This window comes from Sander lucioperca, chromosome 19 (assembly GCF_008315115.2).
Source record: "Sander lucioperca isolate FBNREF2018 chromosome 19, SLUC_FBN_1.2, whole genome shotgun sequence".
Classification (NCBI taxonomy): domain Eukaryota; kingdom Metazoa; phylum Chordata; class Actinopteri; order Perciformes; family Percidae; genus Sander; species Sander lucioperca.
Window position 1 is genome coordinate 3,122,306 of NC_050191.1, and position 23,160 is coordinate 3,145,465.

Below are 23,160 nucleotides of genomic sequence, written 5' to 3' on the forward strand. Positions count from 1 at the left end.
GACTCCATAGGAGGAAATGTCATTCTTATATGAGGCTCCTTTTTCAACTACAAGGTCAATATTGTTTTTCACTAACGACAAAACAACAAATTATCCGTGCATTTATATGGAACTAAGCTTTAGGAGCTTTCCATCTTTACTCTCCTCCCTGTTACGTTGCATTCGGAGATCGACTATTTTTGACTGGCTAGATCAGTGGTTCTCAACCTTTTTTGTGCCAGGAGCCCCCCTATCCATTATCCAGGTCCCTAATCGCCCCCCATCAAATAAGATGTAGGCTAGTTGCCCCGAATATTAATGATTACGCCCTAATATTAAGCCTATTATTGTTGTTACTATTGTTATCACAAATAATCAAAAAATCATATCATTGAATGACAAACAACATATTTATTAGTTTCCCAGGTATCAAAAAAGATGTGAATATAGAAATTATATTTACAGGTGTTTAAAAAATGCAACCATTTGACATTCAATTAAAATTAGGTAACAGCAGTCAATCAGAACGACTAGATATGTAACATTCAAACTTTAATTAGATATTACAAACACTAACAGTAGCCAATCAGAAATAGTTAGCAATTTAACATTCAAATCTAAATCTATAAACAAATTGTTCCAATGGAAAACATGCTGGCACTTATCAAGGGGTAAAAGCAGAAGGATTTACTTCCGAATGGAAATAAGTTTACAACCTTTGAAAGTTAGTGAGAGCCCTTGTTTGATGCTTAGTTTGCTATCGCCTGTCTTGCGAGTAAATAGCAGAAAAACTCATTTTAAAGTCATTTTAAAGCAGAAATCAATATTTTAATAGTCTAACTGTGAGGCCATGCAGGGCCTGTTTGTTGCTGTCTTATAGGCCTATATTACATACATATTTTGTTACATATTTTTATCAGGTCAAAACTTAAATGTTGTGAGTCTCACAGCAGTCAAATCCAAGTCAAGTCTTTGTTTTTGTAGTCTCGCATTGCCAGCGCTGCGGAGGAGGGTCTGGCAAGTCCACACAGCATTCCGGGATGGGAGAAAAATGTGCTCTGGTTTATTGGCATTTCTTTAAACCAATCACAATTGTCTTGGGCGGTGCTAAGCTCCCCCGCAAAACAGCCTCGGGAAGGAACTTATTTTGGTGGAACGTGTGGGTTCAAAAGTTGTTTTAGTCACGCAAGAGAAAACTCAGATTGGACAGATAGTCTAGCTAGCTGCCTCAATTTACTCTGCAGAGATCCGAGGAGCAGTTAACCATAGTCCTCATAAATTGACCGGAGTTTAAAAAGGTTTAAAAGAAAGCGGAAGGAAACAGACATCGGTGAAAAGACATGCATCTGGCGGAATTTCCTGTGGCACCGGAGCAATCCCGGAAGTGGAACGTCGTGGATATAGACTATTGTTTTTGTAAGTCTTAAATATGTAGCTGTGGCTCTAGATAATGCAAGAAAGCACTTTTCAATCCAACATTTTTTTTTATGAAAATTACAAAGTTTGACTGATTTATTAGAGTTATAATAACATGCTAACAGAGAGTGGAGACCACCACACTTATTACAAATCAGGTGGATGGAGTGCAGATTAAGCTGTTACATCAACAATTCCTTCTTCCTTTGATACAGTACAGTTAATGGTGAGATGGTTTTACTGCCACCAAGTGGATACTTTCTAAATTACATGAACTAAGGGATGTACTGAGAGGCTCAGGAGGAGCTTCTACCCTCAGGCTACTAGGATCTTAAACAAGGACACTGCCTAAGATTGCCTAAAACTGCTACATTATCTGGCCTTGCTTTTTTCCTTAAAAAAGTATAAAGTTGTGTGCAGTTAATAATAACAATCACATGCTTACATGAACTTTTATTTTAGTTTTTCTCTTGGAATCTCTAATTATTCATCCACCGACCTGGTCAGGTTTGTTTTGACCATGTTTCCGTCTCTTTGTCCCCTCAGACCAGCCAGGTAGATCTGAGGTTTGGGCACGTTGCTCTCACCATCTTTCTTGCTTTGACAGGCAGCGTTCTTGGGCAGCCAGGTCTGAGTGACGTTTTCCCGTCTCATGTGGCTCAGATCAGTCTGCACCGAGTGTGTCACTTTGGTCAAGAGATCGGCCTACAATTAAGACATTAAAAAATATTGCTGCGTTTCTTTCACACTTAATATAGTGTCAATAAATGCAGTTTCTGGTGTGTTGTGTGTTGTTTGATGCTAGAAAAGTTCTTTCCAAAACTGACAGTGATCCATCACATCGCAGAATTTGCATCTAGTGAATTCAAGCTCACCAGTTTGATAGCTTTTCTACGCAGCTCCCACTCATTCCACTCGTATGACTTGACGATGTTTGTCTCCACTGGGTGGATGTCTGTCTGTGTGCCACTCTCACACTTGGTGATGGGCTTTACCAATAACCTCTCTCCTGGCTGCATCTGCAAAACCACAAGGCAACAACTGAGTTTGGATCAAGCTCCCAGTGAAGTCAGAGTACGGAAAAAGTGGAGTTCCAGGGCAAAAGCAACATGCAATGCTTGCCAGCCACAGTATCACTCTCAATACTAACACCAGATGCAGTAACAAACAATATAAATCAATAAATAAAAATAAAAAATAAACAAAGAATGCATTTCCAAATTACATGTGGCTGCTTTAATATAACCTATTCTGAGTGAGTGCTTTCAGCTACTTTCACATGTATTTTAGGTGTCCAAACTAACTTGTGTGGTAAAGCTGTGGCTGTAGCTTAAGTATATGCTTGGGAAATACTCAACGTGGCTAACCTCTGCGTAAGGACTGACGCGGGAAAATTGTTGGTGGAGTTTGAGGAGCTGAATGAGTTCAGGGGAGTGCTTGGCTTTCTCTGCCACCTCTGCAATGAAGTCGCTCGGACTGGAGGCAAATTTTAAGGCAGCTTCTTTGGACCTAAAAACATAGAGCTTCTCCTTGTGTTTAAAGACTCCAATGTGTGGATTACCTGCAACAGAAGTGTCAAATATTCCAAAGTGAATGGAGTTCAGGCACAGCAGGCATGATTAAGGATGCTCATCATATAGTATCCCTTTAAACAGAATGTATATATTTGGAAAAAGATTGGAGGAAATAAACGATATTATCATGACATATTACATATACATGGATAAGAATTCTTAAGGCCTCAATAAGCTTCAGACAAAGTGCTTGTTGGAACCAAAACAGACAATCCAACAAGCAGGCCCACCTTATGCAAGCATGTGGCCAGATGTGTGAAGGTGTGAAAGTAGGCAGGGTTTGAACTCTTCTCTCTATCACTACGGTCACAACTTCACTTTACAAGTGTACAACCAAATGCAACACCATGATTTCCTTTAAGGAGACTGTCTAAAAGTGTACGCTGTTATCCACATTTGTAGGGTTCATACATGCAGCAACATTCTCTTAAATTTCTCTTTTGATATTTTATCTCAGTTTTCTGGTAAGAGAAAATATAAGAGAAGTCAACTCCAGATGCACCAAACGTTCTTAACCATCAAATCTGTTCTTACCCAGTGTGGTGAATGATGAATCCCACTTGATCATAATTGTTTATTAGCGTAAGTTAAACCCCCCTAAGGACTATATAAGGGCAGGTGCAAATACTCTGGCACATGCTCTCAGGAATTGGAGAGATGCCACCATGAAAAGGCTGCAGAAGAAGAACTTCAGCAGTAGTGATATCGACGTACTGTTAAATAAACGTACACATGGGATTTTCCAGAGGGTCACTACTGGCGTTGGGAAAATTAAAAACATATATCAATAAAACATGTAATAATCCAATATATAAATATAGTAATATATAATATACTTTTTAATAATCTAAATTTCATTATATGATATGAATGCATTTTTTAGGGTCTACCCGGTAGGTTCGGTCGGCCAGGTAAGATGTGGATGGATGGATAAATGGATGGATTAATGAATGAATGGATTTATGGATGGATGGATGGATGAATAGATGGATGAATGGATGGATGGATGAATGGACGGATGGCTTGATGGATGGACGGATGGCTTGATGGATGGACGGATGGATATCAAGGAGGCAGTGGGATGTAGCCAGGAGGTGGCTATGACAGCAGGCTTTTGTCCCACTTTCAGTGATTCAGAATAGATACTTTATGTGACCTAGTTAGTTTGAAGCATGCTGAGGCCTTTACCCATATGCCCAAATTTGACAAAGAAGAAACAGCCAAATACCTTTCTTGATATCATATTGGTGTATCATGAGAACAGTACCTGGAAGTAGAAGCCCATCGTTGTTCACAAGCGTGTAGCCACAGACTCCATTATACTGTAGCGACAGCTCATTAAAATTGGCTGTTGTTTCAGGCAGGAGCCATTCCTGTGTCTTCATCTCAGCTGGAACAATACACTCATCTGAAAGGCATAACAAAGAAAAATAACTGCATTTAAGCTCAGCACTTGCGTAAACTTGGTTCAGAGACCTTTTTCTCTTGGAGTCCAGTTTTTTACTTGTGGAACATGGAATTAATTTCCATACTGACCCCGAATAATAGGACGAACCCCCCCCCCCCCCTTTTTACTTAAGATGACATACTGTAACTGTTGCTGACATCAGCCATACCTGAGGACTCAGTCATTCTCTGTTCGTCTGTCTTCACCTCTGACATCTCCAGCAGACCGTCCAAATAAGCCTCTGAAAAAATCTTGGCCTGAGAGGCAATGAAGGGCTGTAGATTGTGCATGATGTTATTAAGGATGTTCAGCAGCTCAGCCTCATCCTTAAGTCCAGACCACAGCTTTGACAGGGACTTGAACAGTGGCTGAAAGACAATATGAGCAATGAAAAAAATGGGGCTGTAGAAAAAAAAAACTACTCCTTTAAGACACAAATATAAAATAACAAGACATAACAACAGTAGCAACATAACACCAGTGGCCGAGACACTTACAAAAACTCTTGCAGTCGGTACAGCTGTCTTTGATTGCACAGTTTCTTTTAGCAGCTTCATCTGTGATGAGAGCTCAGTCTGTAGGCTTTCAACATGCTTGGCACATAAACATGCATCAGCCTGGTGGTAAAAGGAAAACGCATATTTATTTTGTGCCTTCTTTTACTGCTGCAAAAATGGGTTGTTATCGTCATATAAATTCACATCATAATAGTAATAGTTTTAGACTATGTTCACACTTGGTGTCTTTTTTCACAAGAAAAAGTTGACTAGGGCACTTTTGTAGTGAAAAAAAAAGCTGCCAGCGTTTTTATTCCAAAAAGCAGCAGAGAGCATCTTTTGTTGCTATAACAACAGCTACTGCTACAGTATCCTAGCTAGAGCGCTATATGGAGCAGTGCTAACGTTAGATAAAACTAAGCAGTGGAGCGAGCTAGAGAAAGAACAGAGAAAGAGAGTGGTGCTGCTAACGTTACATAAAACAAAGCGAGTTCCCTGTACACGGAGCACCCGGTCATACCGTTTAACTCGCTGTGCTCCGACTCCATTTTTTCTTGTTGTTATGGAAACGACAGGTCTGGCTACTCCGCTTGTCATTGGTCGGCTGTCAAAAAAGCGATGGACGTAGGGCGTTTTTTTCAGAAAAGTTGAACTTCAAAAAGACACTCCGAGCTACAAAAAAAAAGACGCCAAGTGTGAACATAGCCTTAAGCTATATTGTAAAATACCACAATGACACAAACCATCATTTGGCATAACCTCACCAGTAACATTTTGAGGAGAACTTCATGCTGCCTGATGTTGTAGAGAGCCTGTTTGAGCAGGACAACTGGCACGTCACATTCTCCAGGCTGACTGTCAGGGTCCGTTAGCTTCTCCAGCACTGCTGTGTATTTCCATGCCAAAGTCTGTGACACACTCAGCTCGTGTTCGATGCTTTTACTGGTGACTGGAAGAGCTTCATTAAGGATTGCTGGCACTGCGGAGAGAATGTAAAAGGAAGTAGCATAATTACCAAATGCAGTATTTATTCTAGTAAAGAAGAACCTAGTCTGATGATGTAGTTGAAGACACAAAATGAAAGGTGTATACTCTTGGCTGATTAAACATAACACTTCTATGGACAGTACTAGGCAAACTAAATGATAAGGTTTCATTTCTTGTTCAATACATTATATTAGTGTATATGTAAGCTTTATTCAACGTTTTGAGACAATACATATTTAGGGCTTTTATGCATCTGTGCAAAGGGGCCAATTTTCTCTCATAAACTGTCTGTGATAGCTACAGTGAGGAAAATAAGTATTTGAACACCCTGCTATTTTGCAAGTTCTCCCACTTAGAAATCATGGAGGGGTCTGAAATTGTCATCGTAGGTACATGTCCACTGTGAGAGACATAATCTAAAAAAAAAATCCAGAAATCACAATATATGATTTTTTAACTATTTATTTGTATGATACAGCTGCAAATAAGTATTTGAACACCTGAGAAAATCAATGTTAATATTTGGTACAGTAGCCTTTGTTTGCAATTACAGAGGTCAAACGTTTCCTGTAGTTTTTCACCAGGTTTGCACACACTGCAGGAGGGATTTTGGCCCACTCCTCCACACAGATCTTCTCTAGATCAGTCAGGTTTCTGGGCTGTCGCTGAGAAACACGAGTTTGAGCTCCCTCCAAAGATTCTCTATTGGGTTTAGGTCTGGAGACTGGCTAGGCCACGCCAGAACCTTGATTTGCTTCTTACAGAGCCACTCCTTGGTTATCCTGGCTGTGTGCTTCGGGTCATTGTCATGTTGGAAGACCCAGCCTCGACCCATCTTCAATGCTCTAACAGAGGGAAGGAGGTTGTTCCCCAAAATCTCGCAATACATGGCCCCGGTCATCCTCTCCTTAATACAGTGCAGTCGCCCTGTCCCATGTGCAGAAAAACACCCCCAAAGCATGATGCTACCACCCCCATGCTTCACAGTAGGGATGGTGTTCTTGGGATGGTACTCATCATTCTTCTTCCTCCAAACACGGTTAGTGGAATTATGACCAAAAAGTTCTATTTTGGTCTCATCTGACCACATGACTTTCTCCCATGACTCCTCTGGATCATCCAAATGGTCATTGGCAAACTTAAGACAGGCCTTGACATGTGCTGGTTTAAGCAGGGGAACCTTCCGTGCCATGCATGATTTCAAACCATGACGTCTTAGTGTATTACCAACAGTAGCCTTGGAAACGGTGGTCCCAGCTCTTTTCAGGTCATTGACCAGCTCCTCCCATGTAGTTCTGGGCTGATTTCTCACCTTTCTTAGGATCATTGAGACCCCACGAGGTGAGATCTTGCATGGAGCCCCAGTCCGAGGGAGACTGACAGTCATGTTTAGCTTCTTCCATTTTCTAATGATTGCTCCAACAGTGGACCTTTTTTCACCAAGCTGCTTGGCAATTTCCCCGTAGCCCTTTCCAGCCTTGTGGAGGTGTACAATTTTGTTTCTAGTGTCTTTGGACAGCTCTTTGGTCTTGGCCATGTTAGTAGTTGGATTCTTACTGATTGTATGGGGTGGACAGGTGTCTTTATGCAGCTAACGACCTCAAACAGGGCATCTAATTTAGGATAATAAATGGAGTGGAGGTGGACATTTTAAAGGCAGACTAACAGGTCTTTGAGGGTCAGAATTCTAGCTGATAGACAGGTGTTCAAATACTTATTTGCAGCTGTATCATACAAATAAATAGTTAAAAAATCATATATTGTGATTTCTGGATTTTTTTTTTTAGATTATGTCTCTCACAGTGGACATGTACCTACAATGACAATTTCAGACCCCTCCCTGATTTCTAAATGGGAGAACTTGCAAAATAGCAGGGTGTTCAAATACTTATTTTCCTCACTGTATATGGTTATAGTATTCTTAGTCCAGCTCAACGAATGTACATTGCTGGGATAAAGCCTGACATTGCTATCTCTTCTATCAGGGCTTAGGGCCACACAGGACGGTTGTGATTGGTTTAAAGAATTACAAACAAGCCGGAGCGTTTTTACCCCTATTGCAGAATAGATAAGCGGTGTAGTTGGAGCTGTGGAGCATGAGCGTAAAGTTCATCCAACAGTTGGGGGGGGGGACAAGACACAAATAATACAGACAAAATTGCACTTGTATAGGAAATCTGTAGCAAGGCTATTTTATTCACTTTAAACATCGGATAAAGTGATTATTTGTATCTCTAATACAGATGATGCTGAGTTATTAATAAATTGTTTGCTTATATGTTGCTGATGATCTCGTTTTTTTTATTTTTTATTGCTTATAATTTTTACTTTGTGTTTGTATTTTAACATGTTCAATAAATTGACTAAATAAAAAAATGTAAAAAAAAATTTCCATAGAATATATCAGCTTTTCCCCATATGGTCTGAAGTTGCTAAATTTGTCGCTAGTCCCTTTTCAGAAATAAAGTTGCTAAGAGGGTCCGAAAAGTCGCTAAATCTAGCGAGAAAGTCCCCAAGTTGGCAACACTGATTCAAACTTTGTTCTCTACCACAGGACAACTACCACAATGGACCAAACCCCCGAAACCCCCATGATTTCAGCCTATGCTGTGAAATGTAAAATATAAATATAGACTGCATTTCATACAGCGTTTTTCTAGTATTAAAACTATAGTGCGTAGTTTCTGCCTCCCCCATGAGGAATTCAAAGTAATGACAACAAAACTGTCAGCGCGTCCACATGATACAAGCCTTCCATGATCGCGCACCACCCCCACCTCTCCTCCACCCAGTTGCTACTAGCGAAGGAGGACACGGAGGATTAAAAAAACATGATGGACTCTTCAGAAGAGGTAATTATCTTGACTTGAGTTTCTGCGTGCGAAAGTCGCCGGACGCCACAATCTTCTGAACATAGCCATAATGAGAAATACAGAGAGAGTTGTGTGGAGCTGATAGTCTTAGGCCCTGTTTACACGAATACGCTCGCGGGTGAAAACGACAAAATATTTTTATCAGATGTGCCTTTCGTTTAGACGCTGACGGCAGTTTTGGGGCTTAAAAACGCAAAAAAGTGAAACCACCCTCCAGAGTGGAAATCTTAAAAACGCTCCACCGTCGCGTTCCCGTCTAAAGGGTAAAAACGCACTGTGCGAGTGTGTGTGTATATGTGTGTGTCGCGTGTGTGTGCCACGTGTGTGTGTGTGTGTGTGTGCGCCGCGTGTGTGAGTGTGCTGCGTGTGTCTGTGTGTGCATTGTTTGGAGCAATAACTCCACCTCCTCGTCTGTCCAGACAAAATTGTCAGCTTTTGTTGTTCGCTTCGCGCTACTAGGGAGAGGAGAGGGAGAGAGGAGGAGGAGGAGGAGAGGGAGACAAGTAGAAGGAAGGTTCTACTCAGGCGCGCAGACTTGGCATTTCACAAACTTCTGCCTCACCATATGCACGCAGATTTCCCCCCCATAACGCTCGTCTAAACGCGGACTAAAAAGTGAGAACGCAACGCCACTTTTGCGTTTTCTCTTCAGATCATTTCCGTCTAAACATAGCCTTAATTAGCTTCGTAGCACCTCATTTGGCAATGGCTTTAATGTAACGGACATTCATTAATATCAAAAAGTTACGCACTTAAGCTTTAACAACTACTCAAAGCACTTCACACAGTACAGGCACATTTCACCGTTCACACACACATTCATACACTGGTGGCCGAGGCTGCCATACAAGGTGCCACCTGCTCATCAGATAAACATTCACACACCAATTGCGCAGCATCAGGAGCAATTCAGGGTTCAGTGTCTTGCCCAAGGACACTTCAACATGGGACTACAGGGCCAGGGATCAAACCACCTTACACAGTACCTGCTCAGCTAGCAGGAAACCAGCCAGCCCCACTTGACTTAGAAGGTGTTATTTTTTACATAAAAACGTGTAGAAGCTTGAATATAAATATTCTGCTAGGCACCTTATCTGTTAAATCTGCTAATGTGCCTTATCTAAAAAAGAAAGAAAAAGAGGCACATTACATTGTCTGTAATGCAACATGCTTTTTTGCAGTAGCCTGGTACACTGTACTTAGTTCATGGATGTCAGTCTCCTCGCTTTCCTTCTTGCTGGCTTTGTTGAAGAGTCGGATCCCTGTGACAAGCATGGCGAGCTCATTGAGCTGCTGCTCTTTGTCCCGCTTTAAGAGCACCATGAATGCTCCCAGTTCCATCTGAGGGAAGACACTCTGGAGGGCAGCTGGGAAAAGAGAAGATGATGAGAAATCAAGAGTCAGGAAACAGTTCTCACTCTTTCTTAGCCCACAAGATTTTTGTTTAAGTGTCTGCATCCAAATGAGTCTGAAGTTGGGTTCATACCTGTTGAAAAGCTAGCAAGTAAACTTTGGTGAAATGACTCAGCATTTTAACATTGCGCATCTCATTTATTGTCTACTAGTGTTCATTTTGTCACCTCTTTTTAAATATCATTGTACGTAAAATGCGACCAAATATTCCATATTATTATTCCTATTCCTTATTTCACCAGTAAATTCCTGTTAAACGACAAAAAACAACCACTGGATGGGAAAAGGGTATTTTACAGTAACTTTGAATGCAGCACGAAGCTGGTGAGGCGAGTTTCAAGTGAACGCAACATCTGTATTGTTTTTCAGACAACGGCAGAGGAATCCTCTACAGTGAAATACAGACAAACTTTTAAGCTGTTTAGCTGTCAGCATTGTAACCGCGTTTAATCCAGCTGCTAGCTAACGGTAGGCTAACGTTACCTGCTGCCAAGTGTAGTGTTAACTAGCGTGACATGCGGCAATGTTTCGGTTGCCTCTAACGTCCGTTTAAGAGCATCAGAGAGAAGCGCAGGCATTTAAGTAATCCGCGTTGCTATTCGTTCCGGTTGATAACGGTGATACACTGTTGCCGTATTAGCACCTGGTCTCGGTACCCAACCCTAGTAACAGCTGAATATTCTATCTCATGATGAAAAAGTAAAGACGATTGCAGACGAAAACGAAGAGAGATTTTATCTTAGTTTTTATTTTATGCAAAACATTTTAGTCTTGTCTTTTTTCGTCAACAATAATGCATGTTCATTTAGTCTTAGTCAGCGTCTTAGTCTCGTCATCGTCTCATCGTAGTCATGGAAAAAAAAAGGTCGTTGACGAACATATTTAGTCTTGTCTCGTCTAACGAAATTAACACTATTGTCAACTCTAAGTGTGTAGTTCACTGGTTGATTGATTTACTTGAGGCTAGTACAGTTCACAGACATGGCTCGTGCTTTCTGAGCAGGGTTTCTGCAGGTTTTACCAAGTCAAATTTAAGACTTAAGACCTTTTTAAGATTTTTTAATTTTGTCAGACGAGACGAGACTAAATATGTTCGTCAACGACCAAAAATAGGTAAATTAATTAATAATAATAATTCATTTCTTTAGACCTAGACACAATATCTAAGACTTTTTAAGGCCTTAAATTTTGATTTTATAATTTAAGACTTTCTAAGACCCCGCGGAAACCCTGTCTGAGGCACTGGAACATCATTTGTAAGTTGTTAAAATAGATGACATTGCTTTTAATCCTGCGTTCCATCAAGTGATCACTAGGGGTGTCCTATTGAAGCTTCATGAACCATTCATTGTATTTGTTGACCCAACTAGATGGCCCTCTTGGTTGAAAGAAAAAGGCTCAAGGAATGGCAATTCAGTGTGCTTTCAACTCTTTGTTGAACACAGAGCGCCATCTAGCGGGCTCAGAAAATAAAGGAAATGCTTCGTGAAGCTCAGTTTGGACATCATTAGTTGTATCTGTACTTCTACTGACTATAGTCCCCCAGAAACTAAAAGAACAAGTTAAAGTGAGACCTGTAGCCTGTTGCACAGCCTTGTCATCTTTTAGTGAGCCCATGCCGGTGGACAGCTGGACAAAGGTGATGATTTTACGGTACAAAGCGTCTAATTCCTCCCGTGTTTTCACTCTGCTGTCGGTGATCTCTCTCCTCACTGGACTCAGCATGGACTCCACCACCCGATGGATTTCCTCAAGAAACTCACCTATCCAAAAACAAGTGCTTAGTTATATATAGATATATACGAAATTATAATTTTAATGCAAAGGGAATTTTTCCTCCTAAAAATGTTCTTAAATATGCAGTGCTAAATATGCAGTGATTTAAACAGTTAACATTTCAAAGTAATCCAAAGCAAACAGACAAACAAACAAAAAAGCTAAAACGTGTAATATGCTCCCTTTTGTTACTTATGAAAGCCTTGAAGAAGAGCTTTCTACAGTCTGTCTGTCTACGGCTTATTGATTTAGACAGGTAAAAAGACCATTGCAATAATCCAAACGTGACCAAAATGAAGGCATGTGTTACAGCTTCACTGTCTGTAACCTGAGCATAAGTCAAATCTTTGTGATACGCCGAAGATGATAAAAAACGGACTGAACTATCTTACTGACTGAAAATCCCAGATTTGGCAGTACCTGTTTAATACTAAAAATATCTGGAGTGTTAGAGTTCCTGGGGAAATTCCGGGTATCCCCTCAAATACTGAGGATGGGGAACATCACTGCCTGGTACAGAAACAGTACCGAAAAGGACCACAAAGCCCTGCAGAGAATGGTTTGAGCGGCTGAACATAAACTAGGCTTTGCCCTACCCTGCCTTAAGGATATTTAGACTAGGAGAATCATTAAAGATCCAAACCACCCGGGTAACAGCCTTTTCTCCCTGTTGAGGTCGAGAAGAAGGTAGATGAGTTTGTCCAATGCTGAGATGAGGCCTTTCTTCAATTAAACGGCACAAAAACCAAGGATGTGGTCATTGATTTGAGGAAATCATCCCTCCCGCCATCTCAGACTTTCATTAAAGGAACTGGAATTGAGTTTGTTAAACAGTATAAGTATCCGGAAACCGTCATCAATAAAAACCTGAAGTTTGATGTCAATTGTGGTGCAGTCTGTAAGAAGGGACAGCAACGTTTGTACTTCCTCAGGAAGTTAAACACTTTTAATTTAGATAGGAAAATGATGTCCTTAATTTTATAAGTCCTTTATTGAATCTGTTCTTACTTTTGCCATGGTTGCTTGGTATGGTAAGGTCATAGATCGCAGGTCACAGATTTAGAGTAGGTTCAAGAGCAATAGGAGTAAAAACTCCTTTGTTCCATGTGCAATAACTCGGCTTAATTTGCCATGTAATGTAAACATTTTTAGAGATTGCATACATTTTTGTACTCATGTCTTTGTATTGTTGTCTTGTTTATTTGTATGTTGTTTGAATGTTTGTTTTTTTTTTAATCTTGCACTCCTGACTGCATGTCAAGTTTCCCATTTGGGATAATAAAGTGAGTGAACTGAAGGTACCAGATACATCAGGGCAGCACCGAGGTGCGTTTACCCTCAGGCCACTAAGATCCTATATGAAGATATAGGATCTTAAATTGTAGGAACTGACAGAATTACATTTTATATTTTACTGGAATTGTAATTTATTTCATGTGACCAATAAATTTATTGATTAATTGATTGATTGATTGATTGATTGATTGATTGATTGATTGATTGATTGACTGATTGATTGAAATGGATATTGGGTTTTGGAATGTTAGTTGTACAATACAAAGAATTTTCAGATGTCACCGTGGGCTCCGGGAATTTGTTATGGGGATTTTCACTATTTTCATGACATTTTATAGACAGTTCATTAATCAAACAAATAATTCACATTCATTTTAGTCGCAGCCCTCAGAGGGTTCTAACCCATGCACCAAAAACTACATTCATGATGACAGTACATTTAATCAGTTTTGATTCCATGCTGTAGAGAATTTTGTATATTCCTCATTTTAGATGGTATTTCATTTCATACAGTACCACTTACATCGGGAGGTGTAATTCATATCAAAATACACTTGCATTTTGATTGTGTCAAGGGACGGGCTGCACTTTTCCATTAGTTTTTCCAGACATAGCTGAAAGAAATATTGCAGATAAAGATTAGAAACAACGGAGACGTTTAAATTAAAAATTTAAAAATTAAAAAAAAAGAATGTTTGGAAATAAAAAGTACAGTCAATATTAACAGTTAACTTAATAAATAAACATGAAAATTGAAATAAAAATAAAAAAACATAAATAGATTTTATTTGTGCTCAGCCCAGAACGTCAGTCAAAACTAATCTGTATCTTTGCTATGACTGTTATGGGTCATTCTGCCTTGTGTTTGTGACTGTCAGAAGAAAGAAAAGGCTTCATGAAGCTAAAATGGTAATTTCGTTTTTTTTGTTTTTTTAGTAGAAAGACGAACCAAGATGGCATTAGATAGTTTTATTTTTTTTCTGTCGACTTTGAATTAAGTGTATTTTACGATGAAAAAATGACTGTTTATTCAAATGTCACCATGGAGTCTGGTGGGTTTGGTGATAGCAATTTCGGCAATGTTTTTAATGTAAAAAATATATATATATATTACTATTTATCAAAAAGGTTAGCATGTCAGTGGCAAAACGAGCCCTTTTAGTGGACGTAAATTGAAGGTGCGCACTAACTAGCTTGTTTCGCAGTCTTCTTAATACTGGACCAGTTTCCGAGATTGTTGTTCCCATCAGTCACTTAGACACAAAACGTAGGAAAATAGGGTCCAGGTTGAAAAAAAAAAAACAAAGTTACCTTTTAATTTGGACATCACTACTTATTAGGACAGCGTGACTCTCGATGGACAAATAGTAGCTTAATATTGAAAAATTTACTTCAGACTTTGTAAAGTCATCCAGTGCGCGGGCCGGTTTTGGCCCCGGGGGCCTATGTTTGACACCTCTGAATTAGGGGGTCCAAAAGAAAAAAAGAATAAAAGTTGTAAGCATGCAGCAAAAAATGTAAACATGGTATTGTTTTTATTCATTGTGCTCTTGTGTTACTTTATGAGGACGACTGGAGGAAACAACTTTTCAAAAGGACAAAAGCAGGACCAGATAATCAGTTTAAAGCATTCCTCGCACGCATTTCTTCAGTTCTATACAGTATACGTATGTATGTAACGTTACAGCTATGTCTAAATGTTCGCTACAAAAATAAAAGTATGAACGTTACCTCATGAGGTAACGTGCATCAGCAAGTGATGAGCTCGCAGGTTGTCTAAAATAAATCGAATACAGTAACGTTAACTCACCTCTACAAGTTTCTGGACGTCTTGTTTGGTCAGTAATCGATCAACATTAAACCCATTTCTTGGGTCCAGCACAACAGCTTTCACCTGAGAAAATAGTGAGAAAATAACGTAAGCTAGCAACAGTTTCCAAAATGGAGTATGAAGTCACCCATGGGTGCCAAGCTGGGTTCAATAACGTTAGTAGAATATTTTACTACCATTTCGGAAGTGACACTTTTAACGGTCACTCAAATGGGGGTCTGACATAAAAAAAAGTTTAAGAAAAGTATAGCCTTACAGCGTGTGTACGAACTGGTCTGAACTATGAAGCATCCAGCTAACGTTAGCTTAACAGGCAACTTGTAACGTTACGGCTTATTACTGACCATGAAAGCCACCAAAGTTTCCGACACCACATGTCCTCTCACTGCACACTCCTGCACTATTTCACTAATAATGTTTTTAATCACGCTTTCTGCGTGAGCTCGAGACATTTCTACTGACAGAAAGTAATTTATCCCCAACTAGCTACAGTTAATTGGTACCGACGCAGCAAGCTAGCTACATCCACAGCAGCCTGTTGACAAATGGTTGCTATGGTAACACTTGGCGTGCAGGTCTGAGGGATGGATTACGTGGCAGTGTCTGTCCACTAGAGTGCACTGTTGCAAAAGGAAGGTGCATTACACGTCACAATCGATCAATAATGCTACAGTAACGTTGATTTTCATGTATTTCAGACACTTTTTGACCGTTTTTTTTTTTTTTACTTTATTGTAATCATTGTGCAGAAAAAGTAGAGAAAAAATAAACGCTAAAAATTGTCAGTAAAACAGTGTAACATTGATAGTGATACTGTACGTGTTGAAATGTATTTTTACTTTGCTGGCAATACAGAGGGTGAATTGAATTACACCATTTTGTAATAAAGTGATTTATTGAATTTGAATCATATTTTGAAGTACTAGCTAGTCATCGTTGTCAATTCTGGGGACTCGAGTTGACTTGGACTCGACAGTTGGTGACTTGACTACAACACTGATATACAGTAGAGTTTTGCATTAAATGTGGAGAGAAACAAATTCCCTTTAACCCTGTAAAGCCTGACACATGAAAAAATAACCAGAAAATTCAATTTTTTTTGGAATTTAGATGTTTATTAAACCTTTTTACAAAATCCCCAAAACAATTTTTGCCATATGATTTTGTTTATGATATATTTTTTGTATCATGTTTGATACATTGGGCGTTTTGGGCAACGTTTTGCTCACAACAATGTTAATTTTAGGTACAAACATTTGTTGTTTTTGGGACCTCAACTTCCATGCTTGTATGGGCTACACTTTCATCTTGATAGTCTTCCTCATCACTGCTATCTGAACTTCCATTATCATGCATAGCCTTAGGAGTCCATTCCTCCTCCTCCACATCATCATCCCCTAACTACTCCATGTCACTTGAATTGCCATCTACTATCATGCTGATGACATTTTCAATGTACTTCTTCTTCCTCTAGTCTCTTTGACATCTAAAAATACACAAATTGGTCGATATAGTATAGCGATTGTTATTATTTTGAAAATACCCAAAATGTATTTTAAGATGACATTTTAGTCATTAATTGGATTAATTAAATCATTAAAATAGTGTGTGTTTGTATAGTGGTAGGCATGATGTAGATTACATTACAAAAATGTGACTTGAAAGTTCAGGGATAAAGCACTTTAAATACCTGCAGTATCAAATTTGATACACACATTTTTAACACGATTTAACTGTAATATAAATAATGAATTTTTAAGTAATTATGCATTGTTTCAATAAAGAAATTTATTTAAAAAAATGAGTAATATGTTATTCTTACCGTAACTATATGAAAATTAGCAACTTGTTCCCTGCCTGAGGTTTCACAAACTTGCATAGCAAATATGATACAAATGGTTTTACAGGGCTAAAATGATGTGCTGTGATGTTTGACGCCAAATGCATATGACAGCACTAGTAGGAATTCCATTCTAAACTGGAGTATGTCAAATTTATTTTCTGCTTTAGGCAGGCAACGGCCATTTACTTTAGCCATTACCTTGGAATATAGTATACTCGAGAACGGTGTATTACCTAGTGATGTCTAAATGAGTAATCACGATCCATTAGTTGTATTTGTTGACCCAACTAAATGGTGCTCCTGGTTTAAAGAAAAAGGCTCGAGGAATGGCAATTCGGTGTGCTTTCAACCCTTTGTTAAACAGAACATATCTATTTTTGTTCAGAAAAAAAAGACATCACTAGTGTTAACCACACTTTTTAATATGAGATATGCAAAAAGGGACAACACAAAATAATGATTGAAATATTTATTATAAAAACATAAATAGGTGAAAAATGCTACACTCAGTCCTGACTGTTACAGTACATTTAGAGTAGGAGAAACAGGAAACAGACAGACAAAAAAAAAAAAACCTGTATAAACTACAGTCAGTAGGGCCGCAGTTCAGTCTGTCTTATGTTAGGACAGATATAGAAATTCCCAGTCACATTTCATGTTGATTTCCACTTAGAGCTTGACTTTAGGTCACATGACAACCCCATGCCTTTAAAATATAGACAGTTTACAAAAAAACTAAGAAAACATGCAGACAAGAAATGCAAAAAAACATGCAACAAAAGGACATGCAACAAAATAACTGCATGCAAAAGAAAGAACACTCAAAAAGTAGATTAAGAATAAATATACAGGTTTTTTTTTTGTTTTACAGAATCCATGGTATTGAGATCAATGCAGCAGTTTTGGCACCATTGGAACACCTTTCACAAAAATCAACACTACTGTGCAAGTGTTAAAATCCACACAGCAACAATGTAGGGAAAACAAAGAAAGTATAAGCAATACACTGCACTCACATAGAAAATACCAACTTTGGACAATACACAAACACTGTACCTGCATTTCAACAGACTGAAATCAAGTGATAGGCATTACCAGACCAATACTGTACTGTAACATTGGACTCTCCATGGACTTCATTATTACCAGCTGCATCCAGAGCTTCACGAACCAAAAGACTTAAGTGGAGGATCAACATGTGTAAAAATAACCATTAGCAACACGTGACTTTCTAGAATGCAAACTTGTTCCCCTGTCCAGTTCACATTACTGCAGCAATAAACATTCATAAACAATTATCTTCTGGCAAATACTCCAGTTAGAATGGCGTTTCTTAGTCCTATGGTCAAACATTGCACATTCCTTTAAGGTAAATTGCTGGTCTCCACATTTAGTGCTTACTTTGGAGAATAAAGTTGACATTTTGCCATCATTATTGTATATAAAATGTTATGACAAACAATTCTAATAGAATTCTTGGCCAAAAGTCCAAATTTACAGTGAAAATTCTAAAAATATTTTATGAAAAGAAATTGTAATGTTATGACAAACAAATGACGAGGAAAAAAGTTTGCATGTAAAGACAGAGAAAAAAGTTGGAATGTTATGACACCAACTATTTCTTTTCTTAACAGTGGCCCTAATAGTGATAAAAAAATAATTTCACGCTGCCATTATAAAAAAAAAGAAAATCATTAGTTGTGAACACTGCACAGCCGAACTGATCCAAATTTCAAAATAAAATGCAACTTTCACCATGTCTACACAGATTATTTGTTATACCAAATATACTTAAAATTGTGGTATACATACACATCATAATTTGATATTAGATTACTATATTCATATATCTAGAGTCAGCACATTGAGTTCTCTTTATGTCCCTCAATTGCTTAACCTGGAAACAAAGTTGGCAGACATCGATCAAAGACCAGCTTCAATTCTAGTCCCTCGACCACAAACATTAATATACTTGCACTTAAATTCTTGAGACACAGAAATACATTCCCCAAAAATGGAAAACTTAAGACAGTTTAAAAAAAGGTTCTTGAGGGACAATAACATTGACTGACAGGAATTTTATGACAGACACCCTATTTCATCCATGCCATGTTGGTGGATCTCAGTAGAGGAGGCATACAGCGAGCAGCAGGTCAATAGGAACCCACTGGTGTCTATTAAGAGCACCCAATTCAGGATCCACACTGATGACGAGGGTGAAACTGACTCCACAGAAAAGCCAAGGCATAAGACAAATACTCAAAAGGATTTATAATGGCTCATCCCAACCCATGGCACTGTATTGGAGCTGGATGTATATTGCACTTGTGGAAATTAAATTAAGTGCTGCATTACACAGGAGTCCAGTGTGCACGCCTTACAGTGGTCCCATCTCAGAAGCACTTCCTGAAGACGATCTGCGGCCCGTGCTCTTCGTATTCCTCCAGACTGATCCAAGCCGAGCCGAACGTGGGCAGGCTGGCTAGCACTGCCCCTCCCCTCCACACTGAGAAGTCTCTGTCCTTTGGGCTGGTGACACGAACGTTCTCGCCCATGGCGGTGGGAAGCAGGTCTTTGATTTCAGCCTGGAGCCGCTCAGGCAGGCCAGGCAGCAGAGTGTTCCCACCTTCAGCAGGAAATAAGAAAATCAGCCCGTAATGATCATCACATTAACTGGAACAAGACCAAATCATGACCAAAGCATAAAGCATGGCAAGCTACATATCGTTGAGCCCTTGGATCAGTGGTTCTCAAACTTTTTTTCAATAGTAAACCCAGGTTTGAAGAGTTTTAAGCCAAGTACCCCCACTACCAGCACAAAACACTTTTGGTAGAAAAAAAAAAGAAGTCTGTATTAAAAAAGGAGGTACAACACAGTGTGGGCAGTGATTTACTAAACAACAACCATGTAAATGAAAAACATTTAAATCCTACATTTCAAATGTTTAGAATCCATCACTTAATTATGTCATTATTATAGTATAATTATTTTAGGAATTATCCATGACATATTTTTAAAGTAAAATGGGACACGGGAAAAGAAAATAGTAGGCCAACACAAACACGGACTAAAAGAAATAACACGTCCGCGCTAAATGGAAGGAGGACGCAATTTAATGTCGGCTACTGACGTACAACCACATCACACACTGAAGTTATTTTATGAATGAAATAGACGTATTACATAACTGAGGGCCAATTCGGGGACGTTATTTTTATTTATTTTTTTACAATCCCGCAATTGTCTCCATCTGTTAAAAGCTTGACCGAAATTGACTCGCATCGCCGTTGCTTTTCACTTTCCCTTTTAGCTTTTAGTTCTTCGTTTAATTTCCTTCTTTTCTGTGACAGTCCTGCCCCAGTATCAGCCATAACTACAGCAGATAACTTCTAAAATAACATTAAAATACAATTAGGTCTATATAAAGACATCTCCGGCTTCCTTTTGCCTGGCTCCTCTGGCTGGATACAATAACACAGGCTTTCCAGTGTTACAAAGAAATCTGTGACCCGTCAGAATGTGTTACTGTAGCACCGTCCACCTGCCGCAAAAATTCACGTAAGTTACATATAGTCACTTTAAATAAGCTTTATGCAAAAATCTCACATACCCCCTGCTACTGCAAAGTACCCCTAGTGTTTGACTAACACTGCCTTAGATTGTTGTGTAACACCTTGACAAAGACCAACTGTTACCTGACAGTACGATATTTCCCAGGAAGCAGCGTCGCAGGTCAATGTCAGAGCTGAGGATGGACTTGAAGACGCTCTCGTGCATCCCATAATGGTCCCGTCCAATCAGCTCGGGTTTAAAGAGAATCTCAGGTGCCCTGGATAAACGAGGCAAGTGGTAGACCCATTTGAGTGTTATGTTAAAAGAGATAACTGCCCTGTCTGAGTTGTCCGCTCAAAAAACAACGAGGAACAGTCTCAAGTGTGCAGCCCAAAGCTATCTGGAACTCTGAAGCTCAACATTCTTCAACAAAACTAAAGCCAGGCAGACTGTGCAGATTAAGCCCAATTTCAGCCCCAAACTGGTTTGCCGTGACTCATTTTAGAATTGCGTCAGCCAGATCGGTTGTTGTTTGGCATTCAGTCAAGTGCTTGATTAATTGCCTGAATGATCAACATTCTGGCCAAAGAAAACTATAGTGACTGCAATATTACAAGAGTCTACAGCAATGCTAGTTCTCATTTACCTAACATCCACAATGACAATGTTATCATGCTGATTTTTAGCAGGCATGTTTACCATTTTAGCGTGTTAGCATGCTAACATTTGCCAATTAGCCCTTAAAAGGCGCCCTGCCACACGTATTTCATTACCTTGTGGTAATGTCTGAAGTTCTACCATGGACTCTAACATTGGTTACCTTGTTTCAAGCCATTCTAGCGTGGTATAGAAAGCCTGCAATTTGTGCCAGTTCTCAATATTCAACGAGCTAAGCTGCTTGACTGATTGGCTAACAGCTAGCCAATGAGCATCCTTTACCCAGCACAACTGAGTGAGCTCATGAATAGTAATGAGCTCAGGCAACACCACGTCAGACTGACCAGCTTTTGTAATTGGCCCGATTTCTCCGCTTATTTCTTTTCAGTGGCTAGAGCTGACAGAGGAGGTAGCAGTTAATTTTCACATTCACAACATAACACAAACACATATGGACCTAACATATTTCAAAAAAATGCAAGTGGCAGGGCACCTTTAAGACATTAGCTGAGGCTAGACTAAAGTATCGGACAAATTAAAATGTTGACCTGATGTGGCGTTAGTACAAGGTTATGTCATATTGATAGACAGAATAGAAATAAAGTTTCCGATCATTAACAAGATTATAGTTTGACTGTACTGTTGCTGGAGGCCTCGTGCTTATTATGAACCTCTTTTTGTTTAGTATGTTCTACATTTAGCTAGTCATTTCCCATCCTTACAACTAAAAAGAGATGTATTATTAAAAAAATTTCTTTAACAAGTTCAAGTTCTTAAATTTGTAGTGGTACAAATGGGATTTCCTTTGGGACCCCTGTGTGTGACTGGAGTGTCCATTGAGTGCCCATCTGAAGCAGGACGTGTTGTGCAGACAGTTACCTGAACCTCTCTGTGCCGAGCGTGACAATCTGTCCGTCTGGCATGGTGTAATGCATCTCTCTGCAGGACGCCCCCCCGCGACTCAGCTTGGCTTCGTGGTCGACCGCCACGCAGCAGCACTTCTCCTTCATCTCCCTCACTATCTCCATCTCCGCCGTGGTGCGCATGCACACCCCTTGTTCCTGCAGAAGCTTTCAGCACAGGCACACCAAAACAGTCGATTGAGGGACTGATGTATCCCACCGAGTTTACTAAGGTCACTGTATTTGGGACGGTCAGTTTTTTGGGGGATATTCGCCACCTCTGAAAAGGAGGTGTTGTAGGGGATCTTGCATGGACATAACTCATATTTAAAATAATTACATTTTTAAACACACCTATTTTTAGTCTACAGTTGTCATCCCTCCAAGTATGTATTTTTTCAGTAGTTCTGGCATTTTGTCATCTTATTTTATTTATTTTTTATCCTATTTATTATTTCTAGTGTATGTATTTCTTGTATGTGTGTGAGTGAGTGAGGGGACAATGGGGCAGGAGATTGGTCGGAGAATCAGCGCAGCGGGGGCGGCATTATATTCACGTTATCGCACCGTTATGACGAAAAGAGAACCGAGCCAGAAGGCAAAGCACTCGATCTACCGGTCAGTTTTCGTTCCCACCCTCACCTATGGTCATGAAGGCTGGGTCATGACCGAAAGAACGAGATCCAGGGTACAAGCGGCCGAAATGGGTTTCCTCAGGAGGGTGGCTGGCGTCTCCCTTAGAGATAGGGTGAGAAGTTCAGTCATCCGTGAGGAGCTCGGAGTAGAGCCGCTGCTCCTTTGCGCTTGAAAGGAGCCAGTTGAGGTGGTTCAGGCATCTGGTAAGGATGCCCCCTGGGCGCCTCCCTAGGGAGGTGTTCCAGGCACGTCCAGCTGGGAGGAGGCCTCGGGGAAGACCCAGGACTAGGTGGAAATATTATATGTCCAACCTGGCCTGGGAATGCCTCAGGATCCCCCAGTTAGAGCTGGTTAATGTGGCTCGGGAAAGGGAAGTTTGGGGCCCACTGCTGGAGCTGCTGCCCCCGCGACCCGAGACCGGATAAGCGGATGAAGATGGATGGATGGGTGAGTGAGTGAGTGAGTGAGTATGTGTGTATG

General features: G+C 39.8%; 3 protein-coding genes across 3 annotated transcripts in view; 1 reads left to right on the forward strand and 2 right to left on the reverse strand.

Moving 5' to 3' along the window:
• LOC116067514 (gamma-aminobutyric acid receptor subunit rho-1-like) overlaps positions 1 to 15,958 on the forward strand; it is a 43,797-nt gene extending 27,839 nt beyond the window's left edge. The window contains exons 11-13 of the transcript XR_004895916.1: positions 3,625 to 3,628; positions 5,776 to 5,780; positions 15,947 to 15,958. The gene's annotated coding sequence lies outside the window, so the exon portion shown is untranslated. The remainder of the gene's footprint in view (positions 1 to 3,624; positions 3,629 to 5,775; positions 5,781 to 15,946) is intronic.
• cfap206 (cilia and flagella associated protein 206) lies at positions 1,831 to 15,653 on the reverse strand. The gene is made up of 12 exons (XM_031323981.2): positions 15,434 to 15,653; positions 15,069 to 15,152; positions 13,782 to 13,872; positions 11,761 to 11,949; positions 9,973 to 10,140; positions 5,678 to 5,892; positions 4,914 to 5,033; positions 4,586 to 4,784; positions 4,237 to 4,377; positions 2,763 to 2,956; positions 2,271 to 2,414; positions 1,831 to 2,100 (listed from the first exon to the last, which is right to left on the reverse strand). Exons 1-12 carry the CDS (start codon positions 15,539 to 15,541, stop codon positions 1,879 to 1,881), a joined length of 1,875 nt encoding a protein of 624 aa, XP_031179841.1. The 5' UTR covers positions 15,542 to 15,653; the 3' UTR covers positions 1,831 to 1,878.
• A 1,430-nt stretch (positions 15,959 to 17,388) lies between the features above and the next one.
• The window catches only part of LOC116067442, a 39,782-nt gene continuing 34,010 nt past the window's right edge, over positions 17,389 to 23,160 (reverse strand). Inside the window, exons 21-23 of the mRNA XM_031323877.2 lie at positions 22,022 to 22,212; positions 20,629 to 20,762; positions 17,389 to 19,558 (exon numbers count right to left, since the gene is read on the reverse strand). Coding sequence (XP_031179737.2) covers positions 19,326 to 19,558; positions 20,629 to 20,762; positions 22,022 to 22,212 — 558 coding nt within the window. The 3' untranslated portion in view covers positions 17,389 to 19,325. The remainder of the gene's footprint in view (positions 19,559 to 20,628; positions 20,763 to 22,021; positions 22,213 to 23,160) is intronic.